The sequence below is a fragment of the Magallana gigas genome, chromosome 7 (assembly GCF_963853765.1).
Source record: "Magallana gigas chromosome 7, xbMagGiga1.1, whole genome shotgun sequence".
Lineage (NCBI taxonomy): Eukaryota > Metazoa > Mollusca > Bivalvia > Ostreida > Ostreidae > Magallana > Magallana gigas.
In genome coordinates, this window is record NC_088859.1 from 36104002 (window position 1) to 36123110 (window position 19109).

At 34.4% G+C, this 19109-nt stretch overlaps 2 protein-coding genes across 2 annotated transcripts; both read right to left on the reverse strand.

Annotated features, from left to right (window-relative positions):
• Positions 1-1506: 1506 nt before the first annotated feature.
• Positions 1507-5110, reverse strand: LOC136270203 (uncharacterized). Its single transcript, XM_066067084.1, has 8 exons — positions 4891-5110; positions 4141-4259; positions 3855-3915; positions 3419-3655; positions 2838-3080; positions 2478-2714; positions 2146-2232; positions 1507-2017 (listed from the first exon to the last, which is right to left on the reverse strand). Exons 1-8 carry the CDS (start codon positions 5087-5089, stop codon positions 1812-1814), a joined length of 1389 nt encoding a protein of 462 aa, XP_065923156.1. The 5' UTR covers positions 5090-5110; the 3' UTR covers positions 1507-1811.
• A 225-nt stretch (positions 5111-5335) lies between these two features.
• Positions 5336-18972, reverse strand: LOC105326689 (uncharacterized). Its single transcript, XM_066065844.1, has 24 exons — positions 18490-18972; positions 17123-17216; positions 16795-16992; positions 16040-16170; positions 15842-15950; positions 15595-15755; positions 15360-15488; positions 14896-15007; positions 14523-14713; positions 14071-14181; positions 13725-13808; positions 13301-13436; positions 13017-13181; positions 12630-12854; positions 12306-12415; positions 12136-12175; positions 11919-12016; positions 11647-11758; positions 6407-6585; positions 6190-6300; positions 5984-6064; positions 5731-5854; positions 5446-5625; positions 5336-5361 (listed from the first exon to the last, which is right to left on the reverse strand). The coding sequence occupies exons 1-24, from the start codon at positions 18493-18495 to the stop codon at positions 5336-5338; spliced, it is 2913 nt and encodes a 970-aa protein (XP_065921916.1). The 5' UTR covers positions 18496-18972.
• Positions 18973-19109: the final 137 nt, after the last annotated feature.

A 19109-nucleotide genomic window follows, 5' to 3' on the forward strand; every position in this document is an offset into this window, starting at 1 on the left:
TGATTTATTAGATCTATGAGTGAACGGCAAAAAAAGTCAAGTTTCATGTTTACCACTTTAGTCATAGTTTATTGTATGATATTTCCTTAGAGCATTGTATAATTAAAAAAGATTATTAATTTATGTTGTTATCGCAATTTTTCTGTCTAAATAAAAGAATCCTACAATTGGTGCAATTTATTCATGTACGAAACAAGTCATTGGATGAGAGAAAAGTTATGTATCATGTAACCTCTGTTGATTACGCAGTAATATTAGTTTTATTGAATAGAGTAATATGAAATATATATATTGTATTACTCATCCAAATATTCCAATTGTAATATGCTTAACATATCTGATGGCAAATATCATAAATCTCTGGTAATTCTTTTAGTTCACTGATACTCTCCTAAATCAAAAAATAATTCTATCCTATAAATCTTAAAACGAGGCTGGGGGTGGCTGCCATATTAAAGCGTTTTTATCTCTACACAAAAAAGATTTTCACTTTAATGTTCTATAACTCTTACATCGTACTGAAATTGTTTTTTGAAAAAAATGGATATGATGGTACTGAAGCATGATTTAAAGAGTCAATTGATGGTAACCAAGGGATACAAGATGCCAAAAAATCATTTTAGCTGTTTTACTATTCAAAGGGAGGTAACTTGTAAAACTCCAAATATTTTGTTCAAATATTTTCTTTCTTTTTATTTTATTTTTTAATTTCACCATCAAAAATCTTTTTTAATGCTCAATCTTTATTACATATGTAATGATTATTATCCTGTTAAAATTTGGAAATAATTTTGTGGCTACTTTTTTTTTCTTTACGTATTTGCATTTGTGTGTCAAATATATTTTTTGGTAAAATTGTAAAATTTTTCTTTATAACAAATAATGTTAAGTTTTTGTTATTGTGTTTATTTTTAGTGATGGTATTGGTATCTTTTTTAAGCCTTAAATAATTTTTCATATATTTTTCATATATTTTTTTTTTACATAATGTGCAATTGTTTCAGATGCAATAAATGATAAAATTAACGATGATTGTGATGTGGTCTTTCACATTAAAATGTAAATTAAGAGTATATGAGACATTTCTGCAAATTTGGTGAAATTTGGAGACAATTTTTTTGGACCCCCCAGCCTCCTTTAGTAAATTTACGGATACCTTTCGGAATTTTTAGAATCTCTTATGACATAAAAATATCGATCTGTCGAATCGTCAGTGATTCAAAACTTGATTATTATATGCTCATGACTTGTTCCTTTTATCTTACAAGAGGCCTACGGGCTAATTCGCTCAACAGATCGACACTCTACAACTCTTTTTCCATTTTACTTTTATATATTTAACGATTGCTTTTTATTCATAATTTTTTTTCTTATAGTACCACCATTTTATAGTAACACCGGCAATTTGTCGAAATATTCAGAAATTCTGCTCAAGCAAGGACGTCTTATAAAAATTAAAAAATTAAAAAGAACACATACGCAACATTAAAACAAAACAAAGCAAAATTTAAAAAACCAGAAACTCTACTTTATTCAATGAAAAATAACATCACGTTTTACTGTTTAATTTTATAAGTTTCAAAAATGCAAATGTTTATAAAATTGAAAATCGTAAATACAATTCAAGGGCAAAACACACAACTTCTCACACAAAAACACATACTCTCTCTCTCTCTCTCTCTCCCACTCTCTCTCTCTCTCTCTCTCTCTCTCTCTCTCTCTCTCTCTCTCTCTCTCTCTCTCTCTCTCAAATTAAATAACTCTCAAAAGTTATTTTGATAAAATTAGCTTGATGCTAGAGTCGGGCTACATCAAGTATTCCTTTCACTGTCTTGCGTGTTTTCGTCATAATTCTCAGACTCTAAATTGTTATAATTCGGATTTTCACCAAATTGTTGAACTAGATCAATGTTATCAGTGGCTTGCCTTTCTTTTCTGTATCTATACAAGTATATGCCGCCCACACCAATCGCCAACCCAACGATAAATAGAGCTATAGATGCTCCGGCCAATGAGCCTAAAGCAAAGAAAATTAAAAAAAAATTAGACAAGGAAATCTTAGGATACTATGAATTTTTTAAGCTAAAAAATTTAAAGAATTATTCTCAAACAGTAAAATTTTGTTCAATAACTGCAGTCTAGTACCTCCGCTATAGCCATTATTAGGTTGGCTTGACCTCCTGCCTTGAATTTTACTTGGTTGAGAATACGATGACGGCTGGTAAAAATTTCCTACAAACAATTAATAAAAGGGGAAAATATTGTATGTTGAGAGCTTGATTCATGTAAAACACCATCCATATCATAAATATTTTTGTTGGAATTCAAAAATTACATGTATCACGTAGAATTAATTATGTGTATGCTCATTACACAGTAATTTACGTGAAGCACAATCATGGCTTTTTGATAACAACAATCAATCATTTTTAAAAATTGCAAAAATCTGAATACAAGTTTTATTCGCAAAACCTTACTTGAATATAAGTCACACATGTCGCTCTTAGAAACAGCGTTTCCAGACTGAAACGGATGAGATGATGTCAGTCTACACAATGACGTCATATTGCAATATGCAAAGCTCCTGCAGGCTGCTCCTTCCTGTTCCACACATAGTTTGGCGCACTGGGAACTGGTGATATTCGAAAATTCCACAACGTTTGTAAACGATATTGTCATCCTTTTTAACAACTTGAAGTCATAGAAATAGTTCTCTAAAAAATAAAAGAAGAAATATATCGAAGAACTGTCAGACCAAGTTTGGCAATGTGTTTGGTATACACGAGAAGAACACTGAAAAGGCAAGTATAGTCATTTCCTTATCTACATATACTCACTGCTGTAAAAGGAGCATGTAAGACTCTTTGAAGCTGTTTTTCCCACCATATCAAGTTCATGCATCTTCAACAGGAGACAGTTTTTGGTACTTGTACAGTATTCAAAAGATTTGCACTGAAATGCAGTATATTGTGAGCAAAGCTTTGCACAAAGGTTTGCGGATGGCACATTGGGGAGTGTTGCGTCAGCCTTTACTGAATACGTCAAACCAGAGGATTCTGTGTACTGATCAAGAAAATAACCTGTGAAAAGTAAGAAGATCCATTTTATCACGAGCTTGGACTTGGGTAGTTATCAAACAGCAAAGTGACGTAGGTCTGTCTATTTCATTGTTGACTACTCAGCCATAGCTCTTTGAAATCAACAAGATTTGACTGGCTTTTGAGCTTTAACTACGCAATCGGTGCATGTTTTGCTTAAACCAGGGTAATTTTATACGAAAATGCCAAAATATAAGATCGTTACGTCCTATCGAAAGTACAAGGCCTTGTTAAAATGGATCTTAATCAAAATCTTAGAAAGTCCAGAGACTTCAATTATTGAATTTTCCAGATAAGGGGATTTGAATAACGTGACTTACGTGAGTACAAATCACAGTATTCCTGACGTTGTACAATTCCAGAGGAGTTGTCCGCATGGACGTGGCTAAGGAAGCAATCACCAAGGTCAAAACAGTAACTAAACGATAGGCACTCGTACTCCATGTTGTTTATACAGCGGCGCGCGCAGTCCTCAACCGACAACCCAGCAATGGAAGTGTCGGTATTGGTAAAAATAAAGTATTGGCGATAGATGTAGAAATGTGTCAGAAGTAGATCTAAAACAGAGGGGAAATACATTATAATGCTTTTTTTCTAAAGATTTAAACTATTTCACGACAATCTGATCCAGTACATTTTGATTTCACATATCAATTTATATTTTAAGTTTCAGAAATTATCTCCCAAAAGATCTTTTACAACCAATTTGAAAAAAGTATGAACACTATCTATGCATCAGTTGTATCAATAAATTACTTGATTCACTTGGTCTTCCGTTTCTTAGAATACGTGTCCTAATATTCGTTGCGTTAAATGTCTGAAATTATAAACAAAAAACCACTTCTTACCAAAACTATCTGTAGCATGGCATGTTATGAAATGTTCTTAATCAGTTTATGTCATTCTAGGATTTCAGAATACGAAATACTTAGCCAACTTTCTGTTGCAGCTGTCCATATTTCTTGAAGAGAAATACTAATATATGTCCTAGTAGTTGTTTTTACATTTACATGCATTTACAATGTACATGTATATCACTTACGTAAATTGCACTTCCATAATTAACGGGCACTTGTATTAAGCCATCGTAGATTGAATTGGAAATCTTCGATACTATGACGTCAGTTGGTGGTTGCACAGTGGATGTCGAATTTACAGTTCCTGTTCGTAGAAAAGTGGCATTTTTTAAAAGAACAGATAAAGATTCATAGTGCAACAGATTTTCACTTCATTTGCAAAAAGATACAGATTAGTTTTAGATTAAAACTGGGTGAAACAAAGCAAAACAAATCTTTAAAAAATAAAAGTACATGTATATATTATCAATATAATATGAATATATTATCAATATAATATGAAGGATGAAATCCGTTTATTGTTTTAAGGGATTTTGCGGCTTTTTTGGATTGCTGGAACAGGGGGTTCCTGAAAATGCAATCTTGCGTACAACCAAGCTTCAAATACACATAAATGTTCAAGCTTACTCAATATTAATCTTGCATGTCATGCGTGTCCGCAAATTATGCCCCAAAAAGGAACGTATGATTTCAGATTTGTGTACAAACATTACTGTAAATTAAAAAAAATATTACTGTGGTTCTAATTTCATTATGTTTACGGTTTTATGATCTTCCTGTGAATTCCTGTGAATTCAAATTATAATTTCTTCAATTAAGACAACGTACATCTACCCACGTAAATTACTATCAAGCATTCCGTTAAAACTTTAATGTGACTTTTACTTATCTTTATATAAAATCTGGGTTCGCTTTATATAATATATGCACTATACTTGAGTAGTGGTCACATAACAATGCACTGTTGGTAGAGGTACTGGAGTCGGCGTGGGTCGGTCTCAATACACAGGTTGACCCAGAGGCACAGTAATAAAAGCCCTGACATGGGAACTTGGAGTTCTGGCGACATTGGCTGGCACACGCTGTCGCTGAGGCAATGTTTGTAAGGGTCTGGGCGCCTCTAGGTGGGTTCATGCCCGTATTTGTTTGTGTAAAATCATCTGCAGGGTAAAAGAATCAACTAGTGTTAATATTCCAAGGGTACAATTCAGTAACAGTTTCATGGATTCTGGTTTTCTTTATAACCAAAGATGAGTACATTTGAAATAGAACTATTTTTTAACATTTTAACAGTCCGCAAAATATACTGGAAAATTTTCCTAGAGCAGAATGTATTTTAAATGGTCGCTCATTCTGTAATCAGATTCAAAATAGAAGTCATCACTGGGCTCTCTTGTGTTTCTCATCTATGTAGCAAATTGAATTAAACATACAATCTTAATGACATATAGTATACAATATTCATACTTTAATTAGACATACATTCTTACCAATATAAGGGGCGGGGTCGACCAGTGTTCCGATTAGGAATAAGTAGGGAGAAACACTGTCGTAAGTGACCTCTAGTTTCTGGAACCGTAACGGGGACGCCTTAGAGGATTCCGACATCATAACCCTAGCAGCCTTTTCAAAAAACTTCTCATTCGTATTCAAATATGGATGGTAGGAACCTATGACAACAAAATGCCATAACTTTTAATGGCAGTTATGTTATTCAAATATCAATGAAAAGAAGTTTCTATAATACAGAAAATAGTATTGCATACAAAACTGACCATTGAACACGATGACAAAATTCTCTTGTTGATCTGCCGTAAAACATGGCGTTATATCGAAATTCTTTAGATCGGGGTCCTCCTCGTTAAAGTTGTAAAAATTATATGTCAAGGATAGCCCAACCTGAGACATACAGTAATGAAAATAGTCCATGAAAGCATATAACTACTACGTGTTATAAAGAAATGTACTTCCATTTGTTGGAGTCAAAAAAACTGGTTTTTGCTAACTCGTACGATTTGAAGTACATACCTCTGCTGAGGATATCACCAGTTTGATTGGCTGGGCATTCACAGGGTTTGAGTCTGTATCTGGTGTTTCTGACCAACTGTCCTACAAACAACATAAGCTTCGTTTATTTGCAATCAGAAATAACTTGTAGAACTTACTTTGGATCCAAATCTTTAAAAATATCTAAACGCTGTTGGAAGAAAACCTTTTACCTTACTGTCACTTACCGACATAAAAAAGAATTGGAGAATGCTTGTGAAAGTCTGGGTTATGGATGGAACCTTGAAATCAGTTGTCGTAGCCTCAAAGACGTCGCAAAGCATTCCTCGCACAGTTCTCTACAAGAAAACATGGATCTTTAAAAAGAAGTATTCAAAACATTAAACTTCAATGATCTTGATTTACTTGAAATTATTTTCAATTCAAACATTGAAGTATACGAACTTGGCCAGCCCATCGATAGGACTCGTTCATTGAGAAAATGTCCAAAGGTCCTTTCATCTTTATAACATAAGCCCCGTTCTTCATGAGTGCCGTTTTGTCTTGTTGAGTTGCGAAGCTTCCGAGCTGTATGGGGTGTATGGTACAGTTGCCAAGGGAACGGTCAATGCTGTAAGATGTTCCTTGGTTGCAAAAGGATAGTTTGAGATAGAATTTGAAAAATGAATACATCAAGATAAAGTATAGAGGAGAAAACGTTTGCCATGCAATGCAAGACTGTAAACAAAACAAGAGGCCCATGGGCCACATCGCTCACCTGAACAGCAGTTCCTTGTAACATTACATTTCGTAGCATATGCTTTTTCTATTTTAAACATTGAACCCCTTTCTGGGGACCCAGTAATGGTCCGAGGTTTATGGTTGGCTTGAACAACATAAATAGTAACATAGGAATGAAAATGTGTAGCACTGCAGTGGGACCGCACGTACACAACCTGAAAAACTGAACGTAGAAGAGTTCCACTTCAAGAGGAATAACTCTCAGACTGTACAGAACATTAAGAAAGATAACTCTTGGTTCCACTACATTAGAGTTTACACAATTTGAGGATCCTTGCATAGTAATCTCACAAACTGTAGCATTATAGTTCTCGAGAAGAACTTTTTAAAAACATTTTCAATATATCTTTCTATGTTAAACTTTGAACCCCTTTTGGGGCCACAGTATTAGTCCAGTGCTAAAGTTTAAATTATTTGGAATCTACATTATTTAAGGTCTTTCGATTGTCGTGTGACGTCATTGTGAGCAATCCGGAATATTTTACCGTTATCGGTTATAATAATAGTGTTATGTGGTGCATAGTTTTGCCAATATTTCTTGATTTATACTTGTGTTTAACACATTTTAAGCTATGCAAAGTGAAATGACACCAATGTTTAACAATTCATAGAGAGTAGTTTGAGTTGAAATCGCTGAATTCAATGAAAAACTGATAAAACCATATATAGGCAAACTTGACAGAGACCACAATTCATAATTTTTTACCAGGCAAGGTAAACATTTCTTTGCAGATTTCGATAGAATATATAATGAATTACAAATGTACCAATTTTCAGTGAGTTTGAACCATTATTTCAAAAATTATAGACGTTTTATGTTGCTAAACTGTACTTATTCATGGTTGAAAAATCGTATCAAAATGCACTGTAAATGTGATAGCGTTCATACTGGCAATTTTAAATGGCCTTAAAATGTTAAAATACTTAAAATAAAGGATTGCGATTAATTTCTTTTAAAAATTGCTTTATTATATCGAAATTAGTTAAAATAAATGTGACGTTTGATAAGAGAGCAGTCGTTGCTATAACTGTCCTGATAGTGTACTTGTGTTAGCTCCTACAGCATGAATAAAATATTTGCAACATACCAATATTTAACTTTAATTTGATTGTTTGCATATTAATCATCAAATTTAAACAAAAATTACACAGATTAAACCATAAAAACATCGAGGGTGGAGAAACCTTAAGGGTGCTTGCATAGTTATCTCACAAGCTGAAGCATTATAGTTCCCTAGAAAAAGATTTTTCAACATTTTCCCTCTATATTTCTATGCTAAACTTTGAACACCTCTTGGGGCCCCAGTATTAGATTGAGGTCACGGCTTTTATAATTTCGAATCTACACTATTTGAGGGTGCTTACGTAGTTATCTGACAAATTGATGCATTGTAGTTCTCGAAAAGAAGATTTTTAAACATTTTCCATATATACCGGTACTTCTACATTTAACTTTAAACCCATCTTGGGTCCCTAGTATTAGTCCAGGGTCACTATTTTAAAACTGTCGAACCTTCATTATCCAAGGTTGTATGCATGATAGTAATCTCATAAATTGAAGCATTGTAGTTCTCGAGAAGAAGATTTTTTAACCTGTTACCTTTATATTTCTATAATAAACTTTGACCCCATCTTGGGGCCCCATTATTGGTCCGGGGGTCACGATTTTACGAATTAGGAATCTACATTAGCGAAAGATGCATGCATAGATATTCCACTAACTAAAACATTGTAGTTCTTGAGAAGAAAATTTTTAAACTTTTCCTTTGTTTTTTAAAATGTTTAAATTTTGAACCCCTCTTGGTGCCCATCAATTGTCCGGGAGTTACAATTTTTTGAATCTACATTATTTAAGGATGTACATGTATGCATAGTAATATCCCAAACAGTTGCACGATGGTTCTTGAGAAGATTTTAAAACATTTTCCTATATATGTTAAAATCTAAACCTCTCATGGGGCCCCACTTTTGTTCACAATTTTTACAATCTTCACTATATATACAACCTTTTGTGTATGTATTGGCATTTTTGGTGAAGTGGTTCTTGAGAAGAAAATTTTTAAACATTTTTCATATGTAGTTCTATTTTAAATTTTGATCCCCGCCTGGGGCCCCAGTTTTGGTCCGAGGGTCACGATTATTACAATTTAGAATCTTCATTATACATACAAGCTTTTGTGTAAATATTGGCATTTCTGGTGCAGTGGTTCTTGAGAAGAAGATTTTTTAAACATTTTCCTATGTATTTCTATGTTAAACTTTGAACCCCGCCTGGGGCCCCAGTTTTGGTCCGAGGGTCACGATTTTTACAATTTAGAATCTTCACTATGTATACAAGCTTTTGTGTAAATATTGGCATTCCTGGTGCAGTGGTTCTTGAGAAGAAGATTTTTTAAACATTTTCCTATGTATTTCTATGTTAAACTTTGAACCCCGCCTGGGGCCCCAGTTTTGGTCCGAGGGTCACGATTTTTACAATTTAGAATCTTCACTTTGTATACAAGCTTTTGTGTAAATATTGGCATTCCTGGTGCAGTGGTTCTTGAGAAGAAGATTTTTTAAACATTTTCCTATGTATTTCTATGTTAAACTTTGAACCCCGCCTGGGGCCCCAGTTTTGGTCCGAGGGTCACGATTTTTACAATTTAGAATCTTCACTTTGTATACAAGCTTTTGTGTAAATATTGGCATTCCTGGTGCAGTGGTTCTTGAGAAGAAGATTTTTTAAACATTTTCCTATGTATTTCTATGTTAAACTTTGAACCCCGCCTGGGGCCCCAGTTTTGGTCCGAGGGTCACGATTTTTACAATTTAAAATCTTCACTATGTATACAAGCTTTTGTGTAAATATTGGCATTTCTGGTGCAGTGGTTCTTGAGAAGAAGATTTTTTTAAACATTTTCCTATGTATTTCTATGTTAAACTTTGAACCCCGCCTGGGGCCCCAGTTTTGGTCCGGGGTCACGATTTTTACAATTTAGAATCTTCACTTTGTATACAAGCTTTTGTGTAAATATTGGCATTCCTGGTGCAGTGGTTCTTGAGAAGAAGATTTTTTAAACATTTTCCTATGTATTTCTATGTTAAACTTTGAACCCCGCCTGGGGCCCCAGTTTTGGTCCGAGGGTCACGATTTTTACAATTTAGAATCTTCACTTTGTATACAAGCTTTTGTGTAAATATTGGCATTCCTGGTGCAGTGGTTCTTGAGAAGAAGATTTTTTAAACATTTTCCTATGTATTTCTATGTTAAACTTTGAACCCCGCCTGGGGCCCCAGTTTTGGTCCGAGGGTCACGATTTTTACAATTTAAAATCTTCACTATGTATACAAGCTTTTGTGTAAATATTGGCATTTCTGGTGCAGTGGTTCTTGAGAAGAAGATTTTTTAAACATTTTCCTATGTATTTCTATGTTAAACTTTGAACCCCGCCTGGGGCCCCAGTTTTGGTCCGAGGGTCACGATTTTTACAATTTAGAATCTTCACTTTGTATACAAGCTTTTGTGTAAATATTGGCATTCCTGGTGCAGTGGTTCTTGAGAAGAAGATTTTTTAAACATTTTCCTATGTATTTCTATGTTAAACTTTGAACCCCGCCTGGGGCCCCAGTTTTGGTCCGAGGGTCACGATTTTTACAATTTAGAATCTTCACTTTGTATACAAGCTTTTGTGTAAATATTGGCATTCCTGGTGCAGTGGTTCTTGAGAAGAAGATTTTTTAAACATTTTCCTATGTATTTTTATGTTAAACTTTGAACCCCGCCTGGGGCCCCAGTTTTGGTCCGAGGGTCACGATTTTTACAATTTAGAATCTTCACTTTGCATACAAGCTTTTGTGTAAATATTGGCATTCCTGGTGCAGTGGTTCTTGAGAAGAAGATTTTTAAAGACATGCACCCTATACTCACTGTTTCGCAATTATCTCCCTTTTGAAAAGGGCTGTGCCCTTTATTTTAACAATTTATAATCCCCTTTCCATAAGGATGCTTTGTACCAAATTTGGTTAAATTTGGCCCAGTGGTTTTTGAGAAGAAGTTGAAAATGTGAAAAGTTTACAGACGGACGGACAGACAGACGGACGGACGGACGGACGGACGGACGGACGACGGACAACGGGTGATCAGAAAAGCTCACTTGAACCTTCGGTTCAGGTGAGCTAAAAAGGGGGTATGTACATCTCATCCTGGGATGAACGGTTCAATCAATTGGCATAAATTCACTATAATCTCTCCCTGGTTTTTGCTTCCATCACTTTTTGCTTGATATTTCGATAATAATAAATACCTTTGTGCTCAAACTACGTGCATCCAATAATATGAAAAATGTCCACATTATCTGCTTTGAAACGCCCTCTCTACCGCTTCAGGTTTCAATACACATCCAAAAATTGAAAGTCTAGGGGGATTTTGCATTGCGTCAGCCATTAATAAGCCCGGATGATAACGTTGAAAAAATTGCGCGAGGTACCCCGAGAACTTCCGAATGGAGAAAAGATGTAAACATTTCCCATTATAAATTTCTGTAAGAAATTTGTTTTCGTTCCTGTGAAATTCTATAACTATTCAATAAAGATATTGTCCTTTCCAAAAATTTAAATAATTGAGAATTTTGATTCTCAATAATTTAAATTTTTGTAAAGGACAATATCTTGAATATATTCCCTTTCATCGATTTCAACTGTATTTCTTTCACAGGTATATGTATTTTTTATTAAATATCATCAAAAAGTAATGTAAGCAATAACTTGAGACAGACTTTAGAATTAATAATTTAACCAATACCCTTGGGTATCGAATTTGTAAACACTGTTATCTAACCCACTGTCATCCTACGTATATCTTCATTCTGTTGTTATTTGACAGACTTTTTGGTGATAAACTTAAGCATGCTATTGACATTTACCAGTATTGAAGTCCTCTATCGTTGTGATCGGGTTAGTCGTGTAGAATGGCGGAGATGGACTTGTATTAGTCAGATCGAAGCGCACCAACCCATAAGTCATGTCATACCAAACCTAAGCAAAGGAATCATCTTATTGTAAGTTTTCTGAGAAACTGGTTTCTGCTTTTAAAAGAAATATTTTCCATGAATGGAGTACTAGTATATACGATGTACTTCATGTACTTTATATATGAAATACCGGTATTAACTTTTTTTTTAAATTTAGATCTTACGTTTGCGGAAATGACGTTCTGGGTCGCTGGATCAACAATCTCCAGTCCGTATGAAAACTGCCCCGCTATGGAAGGCAGTGTTACATTTTCCATCCAACCTGTAAGTGTACACAGGTAACTATGTTTTATGAAATGTCATAAGAATACTAGTAAATGATTATATCCACTTGTATAGATTCATTAGATTGTATATACCTGTAACTAATGATACACTTACCAAATAGAATTCGAACATCCACTGCATATGAGTCAAAGTTCTGCATGAAAAAAAAATTGAGGAATAAAATGTGCAAACTGTACGTGTGATCAATGCAAATAACAATCAAAAACAATGGCGCAAAATTTAGCATTTTTACTTTTATTTAATACATTCAGTTGTCAAATCACCTGTTGACCGAACACCTGCAGCCGGAATTTCTTTTGATACACTGCCGTCTTTAGATTATCATACGCCTGATCTACAGGCGTCTCCTGGACAATGGGACCGTTGATGTTTCCTGAAACAAGTGTTGGTCTTGATTTGGAGGGACGTGATCAATATTTGAAAATTATCTTGTTTTGAGTTTTTCATTTTAAATATATTGAGTATGGATGGTTTAACTATGATAAACATCCAAAATTCTCTGTTATATTAAAAGGCCAAGTACCATGCTTTTTATTAACGTATCAAATATTGGTAAAAGTTCAGGTGTAGAAAAGTAGAAACTTTACTAGAGAAATGATCACATGGGCTGGTGGAGAGAGTAGCACCGTCCCCTATATGTCTCTTGTTCAATCGACAATTGTTGGTCCCAGTCGCACAGAAATCAAAACTGTTGCATGTGAAGTCGTAATTGGTGACGCAGTATTTTGCACAATCTTCAGGACTCTGTACATTATCATAATGCATGTCTCCTGTTCTGCTTAGCTGTTGTCCGGGGATGTGGGTAAACTGAGCTAGAAACACACACGAATAGTTGATAGTAAGACTGTACAAAAAGTCAGAAGAGCAACTGTAGGACGCTAACATTTCAAAGTATTCATGAGAGAGAGAGAGAGAGAGAGAGAGAGAGAGAGAGAGAGATAGAGAGAGAGAGAGAGAGAGAGAGAGAGAGAGACCTGATGCAGGGGACCTGTCCAACAAGGTAGCTGATATGTAAACATTCGAGTTGTCGTAATCTAATCGAAGGTCCTGCACACGAATGGCGGACACATTCAAAGTCTCTACAAATTTCATCTGCGCTTTGATCTTTAGTCGGTCTTCGTCCGTTTTGTGAAATATACCTATTGAAAATGTAACTGCATGTGTTAATCTACCATATTGCGGGGTTATTAAAAAATAAAAATCATTTGCAATTTTTGGAGTTGTTTATCTTTATCAAAATAAGATCAACAAGTTTAACCTGGCATTTTGACTTGGAATTGTAGATTGGCTGAAGCAGAGTAACAAGAGGACACATCGAATACACTGATGTCTTGGTCCTCGAACCCGTAATCCACAAAGTTATACGTCACGGAGTACTGCGGAGATCCATCAGTCTACGATAATAGGTATGTCCAGAAAATAAAACACTTCTAAGTTGTGTATCTTTAATAACAAAAGGCAAGTACCAATCATCTGAAATAACTTATTTCTTTAAAACTCAAATTCCTTAAAGAGAAGTGCATAGATTTGAGGTAAAATCTCAACTTTGTTGCTGAGAATTTAACCGGGAAAAGTTAGTGACAACGGAAGCTGACCGACTTCTTTCGTTGCATACAGTGTTTAAGTAAGATGTATTTTTTATACCACACATGGTGGTGTAGTACATGTGTATATACACTTACTCCAAGAAGAGTCACTAGTAGCTGGTATGGAACATTAGAAGGATCGTAGCCAGAACTGTCGATGGAAATTTCCGAAAATTCGTCCTGTTAATTAAATTGAAAATAACATAAGAATTGAAGAGTTTAGATGTCTTTGAATTTATATCATGGGAAATTTAAATTCGAAGAAGTAGGTCAAATCAATTAATACTGAAACCAGCGGTTGACATCAAACTTTTTTTTTTTAAATTTTTCATTAAGCTGTGAATTTTTGCAAAATTATGACAGTTGGCTTCATTGAGTTGAAATAATTCTACACTGCATCTTTTTAAAGGAAGGTTAAACAGGCATTATAATATATGCTTACTGATAAAAAATAATAGTCGAAAGTGGCATTCTTTTTAAATCCATTGGTATCCATGTAATCCGATCGAATACCACTGAAGACATCGCACATAGCGTTACCTCGACAACGCCTCTGTAAAAAATCATAAAAATTGGATTATAATCAAAACTTTAAAATCAGTTATAGCTTGTGACACATGGAAGTACGCCATCCAATTTCACGGTTAAGTTATTTCATACCCTTTAACACGTTAATCTTTTTCTTCTTGAAACCATAAAAATATGTCATTATATCGTTAAATTAAAGTTCCAAAAAATTGGAATGAATAATGGACTATTTTCAGATTTTAGATCTTGTCGAACACAATCTTAGATATTATTTAAAAACATTACAATGTACAAATTATCGTGTAAGTAAACATTTGCAAGGAAGAAACACATTGCACCAAATTTTAAAGCTTCATGTTTACTCACCTGACCAATATAATCATAAGTTGTGTCAAGTTTTAAAAATTGAAGGGGGTTTTTCAAGTGAAGTGAATATCCGGATTGTTCAGTTCCGTTGCCGTAAAAAGTTTCACGCGATTCCACGCTGTCAATGGAATTGTTACTCAAAGGAAATACGGAACAATTACCCACTACCAAGTCCTTGATATAACGAACACCTGAATAGAAAGGATTAGATTAATCTTTAACTTGGTTGTATCAATGTGTGTGTAAAAAGTATTTTGAAATAAGGAAAAAATCACGTGATTATAAAAAAAGGAAAGAAACACATGATAACAAGATACAAACGAATTTTTATCGAATTTATTGTTATTCATAATACATTACTAGAATACAATACCAGCATTGAAGTCGTGTATCTCAGACAGGGGATTCTGGGAGTATGTGGGTAGAAGGTTAGCCAGGTTCTTGTAGTCATAACGTACAAGTTTGTATTGTTCATTGTAATATATCTACAACAAGTAAGAGGACATTCAAAGGCTCCTTACATTGTACTTTTTGTCATTTGGAGAGTGCATTTGGCCATTATAAATGTTACTAAAAGCTATAGGAAGAAAATGAGAAATTTATGAAATAAAGAAAAAGTAACAATGTTACATTATTGGTTGTCTATATGGAAACATTGTGTTAAAGTCTATAGAAAGAAAGATTTCATCTCGCCCCGACATATAATAGACATATCTTATTTGGTCAATGAATAAAAACAATATGCAGATGAAACCATTACTGTTACAAGAATACAATTTATAACTTTTTGTTAGCAGATACGCTGTTAACATGTGGTAAACTGTTATCAAAGCTTACAATGCTGGTTTGCACAGTTCCCTCGTCTTCGGAAACTATCTCCAATCTGTAATGATAAACTTGGGAGTTCAGAATATCCGGAATCTTCTTAGTCAGTTTTCGATTCGCGCAATAGACTCCTGGAGGCGTCTGAATAAAGAGAACACACACAGTCAAGGTACATTTGCAATCATTCTATTTTCATCTATAGATGAGAAGATATGAGAAACTTTCTAAAACTCTCCACAGATCCCACCTGAAATATTGTATCGTCAACTGTTAAATCGAACCGGAAGTCATAGTAGTCATAGATATGGTGGAACATTCGTTGAGATGAGTTTGGAAACACCTGAATCCCGAGAGCCTCAGCTCTGAGTGGAATTTGTTGTATTGCCACCGGGTTGACCCAATCAGTAGCTACAAAAACAAACAGGTTATTGATACCAGTATATCTCGAAGACCACCGAGAGCAACACTTTCCCTTACAATTTACCCAACCTTACCAGTAAAGTAATAATCCAAGGTAAAGGTGGCGTTGGGGTTCGGCCATTGCAAACACGTGCGCCAATGATCTGCATTTTTCCCCCTTACTATGGTTTTGCCAATATATGTCTAAAAACATAAATTCTTGTACATTTTGATGGTCATCACTCACTGTTAAAAACCTGACACCCAAAACTTGCATTACTCGGTACCCTTACCTGACCGTAGGATTTCATGAAGTGTATGGCGCCATTGGATGTGAATGTGTGGGCAACACCATTCTGTTGTTTATTTCCAAACAGGTAGTTGTTTGGATCGTGTAAAAGATCATTTGTCTGACATCGACCGCCTAGAGAGAATAAAAAGAGTATCATAACTATCATCTAAATAAAATTGCTTGATATTTACTAATAAAAAAGGAACCATGATGAATTTAATGGCAGTTGAATTCTTAAACTAATGTTTTAACATAAACATTCATCTAAAAAAATTAATTATCCTCTGTTTATTGTAAAACTACTCATTTTTTGGCATCAAGGTAGGCATAAGATAATAAAGATCGGTGGAGTATGTCTGTATTTATAAAGAATTTTTGGATAATTTTATTCTCCAGTGTTTTGGTCAATTGCATTATTTTTTGGTTTAAATTACTGTTGTGTCATCAATATTCGTTGAATACTATTTCGTGGATTCAGTTGTGATTTGATCATCGAAATTAGATGTTCATTGAATTGCAACATCTTGTAACAAATTGTATTGTATGAATCATTCGCCACGAGTTTACGTATCATTGATACAATGCTTTTAAAAAATCTGCAAAAATTGATGCCCAGGAATTTTGGTGAAACCACACTAGAGAGAGAGAGAGAGAGAGAGAGAGAGAGAGAGAGAGAGAGAGAGATTTATGAAGTAATACAGCATAAACAAGTTTTTCTCGGATCTGCAATTGGTATCTTGTACAAGTAAGGATTACCATGAATATAAAAAAGCTGATCGTTGGCGTAGTCATACACCAATGTGTCTGGGGTGTTGCCAGCTGCGGTCATGATGAGAGTGGCCCTGTTATTCCTGTTGTCGAAATATTCCTCCGCGGACACGGTCATTTTCTTATCTACGATGGTGGCCTCCACTCGACTTTGAAAAGTGTCCGGTAATGTTGGGAAAGGTGGTTCTAAAATAAATCAATAAGTGCCTGTAATGACCATATCTATGGGGACCCGACGAGTGGTTGTTCGTGGTCAGACCAAAATTGAACGAAGGCTTTAATAAATCTGAAATTTCTTCTTTTATTGTAGACTCACCATTTGGACGTGGAGCGCTGGTTGTATTAGGTAAACAGTAAGGACTAGCTTCAGTCTTCAAGATAAGTATTGAAGCGAAAAATGTCCACAGAGGCTAGAAAAAATAAGGAAGAAGAAAAGTTGTACGTCTTGGACGGAATTCAGTTTTATTTTAGTGTTGTACAAGCATTAATTTCATAGTTATAACCGGGTTTTCCGAAGGTAAAATCCAGTTATTGAAATGGTGAAAATGGCGGGCGGGCTGCTGCCAAAAGAGGGTACCCTTATTGTGCGGACAACTCCTCCTACAGTTTTTAAGATAGGAAATTGTTCTTTTGCAGATCAACTGTACATATATTAGAGGTGTGCATATTGCTAGGGTTTTGATTTCTGATAATTTATGAAAAAACTTATTTCTGTTTTTGGCAAAAAATATTTCATATATACATGTAGTGCCCCAGTTCTCTTGATAGGTTGTGGTCATCAATTCAGGGGTGACAAATGGATTATGCATACTGTTCACACAAAAGAAAACCCGGTTTGCTGTCACATTGACAGCTTTTCTCTTATTAATAAGTTAATTTTTGTTTATAAACCACTTGGTGCACTACGATTGCAGTATGATATGCTTAGGTTTATTTATATGTGTCTGTATAGTCTATCTATGTATCAATGCAGAATGTTTCACGTGGTATTAAGCATGTGAAATTATATCTTTACTCGATCGCCTAGCTTACCTTATGATATTTATACACTCATACACTGTATGGATAAAAATCGGGAATGCAGCTTTATCAACATAATATCTTAAGTTCATATAATGCGTCTTACTTCTAAGATATTTCCTTTCTCATTGAAAACTCTTGTGGGTTTTATGTAAAATGACATTATTTTCGACGACGTAGTTTCTGAGTTGTATAAATATTAACTTCTAGTATGCAAATGCAAATTTATCAGTAACAACAGCAGTTCAATATATGGTACAAAGATGGACAGGCAGATGGTTAAGGTGACAGCAAATGTCCCAAATTATTTAAACACATTTTTACAATTTACCGTTCATGATATCCTATTCCATATAACTGCATTCAAATAATCTTCATAAAATTACTTTGTCATTACATATTTTAAATACTACAGTAAAATTTTATATTCACATGTATGACATTTGAACATGTCATATAAAAGTTCAATCAATCGGGCGTCTTTTTAATAGTAAGTATTGGCTTTAATTAACTCCGTAAGGAAAATTCTTACATAACACATTGTTGATGTTTGAACTTTAAATAAGACCTGACCCATAGGTTTAATCTATCCAAGTGCTGACTGTGACTCCTGCATACATCTTTTATTCACAATTAATAAATGAAAAATAGATTTATTCCTACCTTCATCTTAAAGAAATCAATTTCTTATTCCCTGATTAATCCAGTGACATAATTTACCCCGGTCACAATCAAGGAGTTTTTTCTGCACGTTGGAGTTAGCCCGGGTAATCTTATCAGCCCTGTATCATTGTATTTCATCTCTATGTTATCCTCAAACAAATATTTAAACTTAAGTAAACAGATGTGGTCTGGAGGGGTTTTTTTCTACTCACGTTTATATCATCACTGTTTAAGGAAATTAACATGATTAGATGATGAACTATCAATATAAGGTAAATAATATTACGAATAATTGATTATTTTACACAAGATATGTACAATCTTTATTCTTTGAAATGAAATTATGCATGTAATAAGGACTAAAAACTATTTTAAAAGCTTTTTACATGTATGGGTATAAAATTATAATATAAAGAAATGAAATAAAAGCATCAATTGACACATACATGTATGTAAAATGTCATAAAGATTCTGTATCTATGCACGTGTTCAAATATACCATCAAGCATGCACATCCACACTTCAAAAGCTATTAATACATTTGTAAGAGATCTCTGATCCATAGTCACTTGAAATCTTCTTTCAAAGTACATCTATTGCACGACTGGTTCTTCATCTTT

What these genes read in the sequence shown, in the direction of transcription:
- LOC136270203 (XM_066067084.1), bottom strand. Translation starts at nt 5,089, where the DNA reads ATGAACCCACCTAGAGGCGCCCAGACCCTTACAAACATTGCCTCAGCG. An exon ending in CATGTGTGACTTATATTCAA is followed by an intron (nt 2,233 to 2,477) that starts GTAAGGTTTTGC and finishes AATTGTTTGTAG; the next exon opens with GAAATTTTTACCAGCCGTCA. An exon ending in TAATAATGGCTATAGCGGAG is followed by an intron (nt 2,018 to 2,145) that starts GTACTAGACTGC and finishes TCTTTGCTTTAG; the next exon opens with GCTCATTGGCCGGAGCATCT.
- LOC105326689 (XM_066065844.1), bottom strand. An exon ending in GAACTGTGCAAACCAGCATT is followed by an intron (nt 15,008 to 15,359) that starts GTAAGCTTTGAT and finishes TACTTGTTGTAG; the next exon opens with ATATATTACAATGAACAATA. An exon ending in GATACACGACTTCAATGCTG is followed by an intron (nt 14,714 to 14,895) that starts GTATTGTATTCT and finishes CTTTCTATTCAG; the next exon opens with GTGTTCGTTATATCAAGGAC.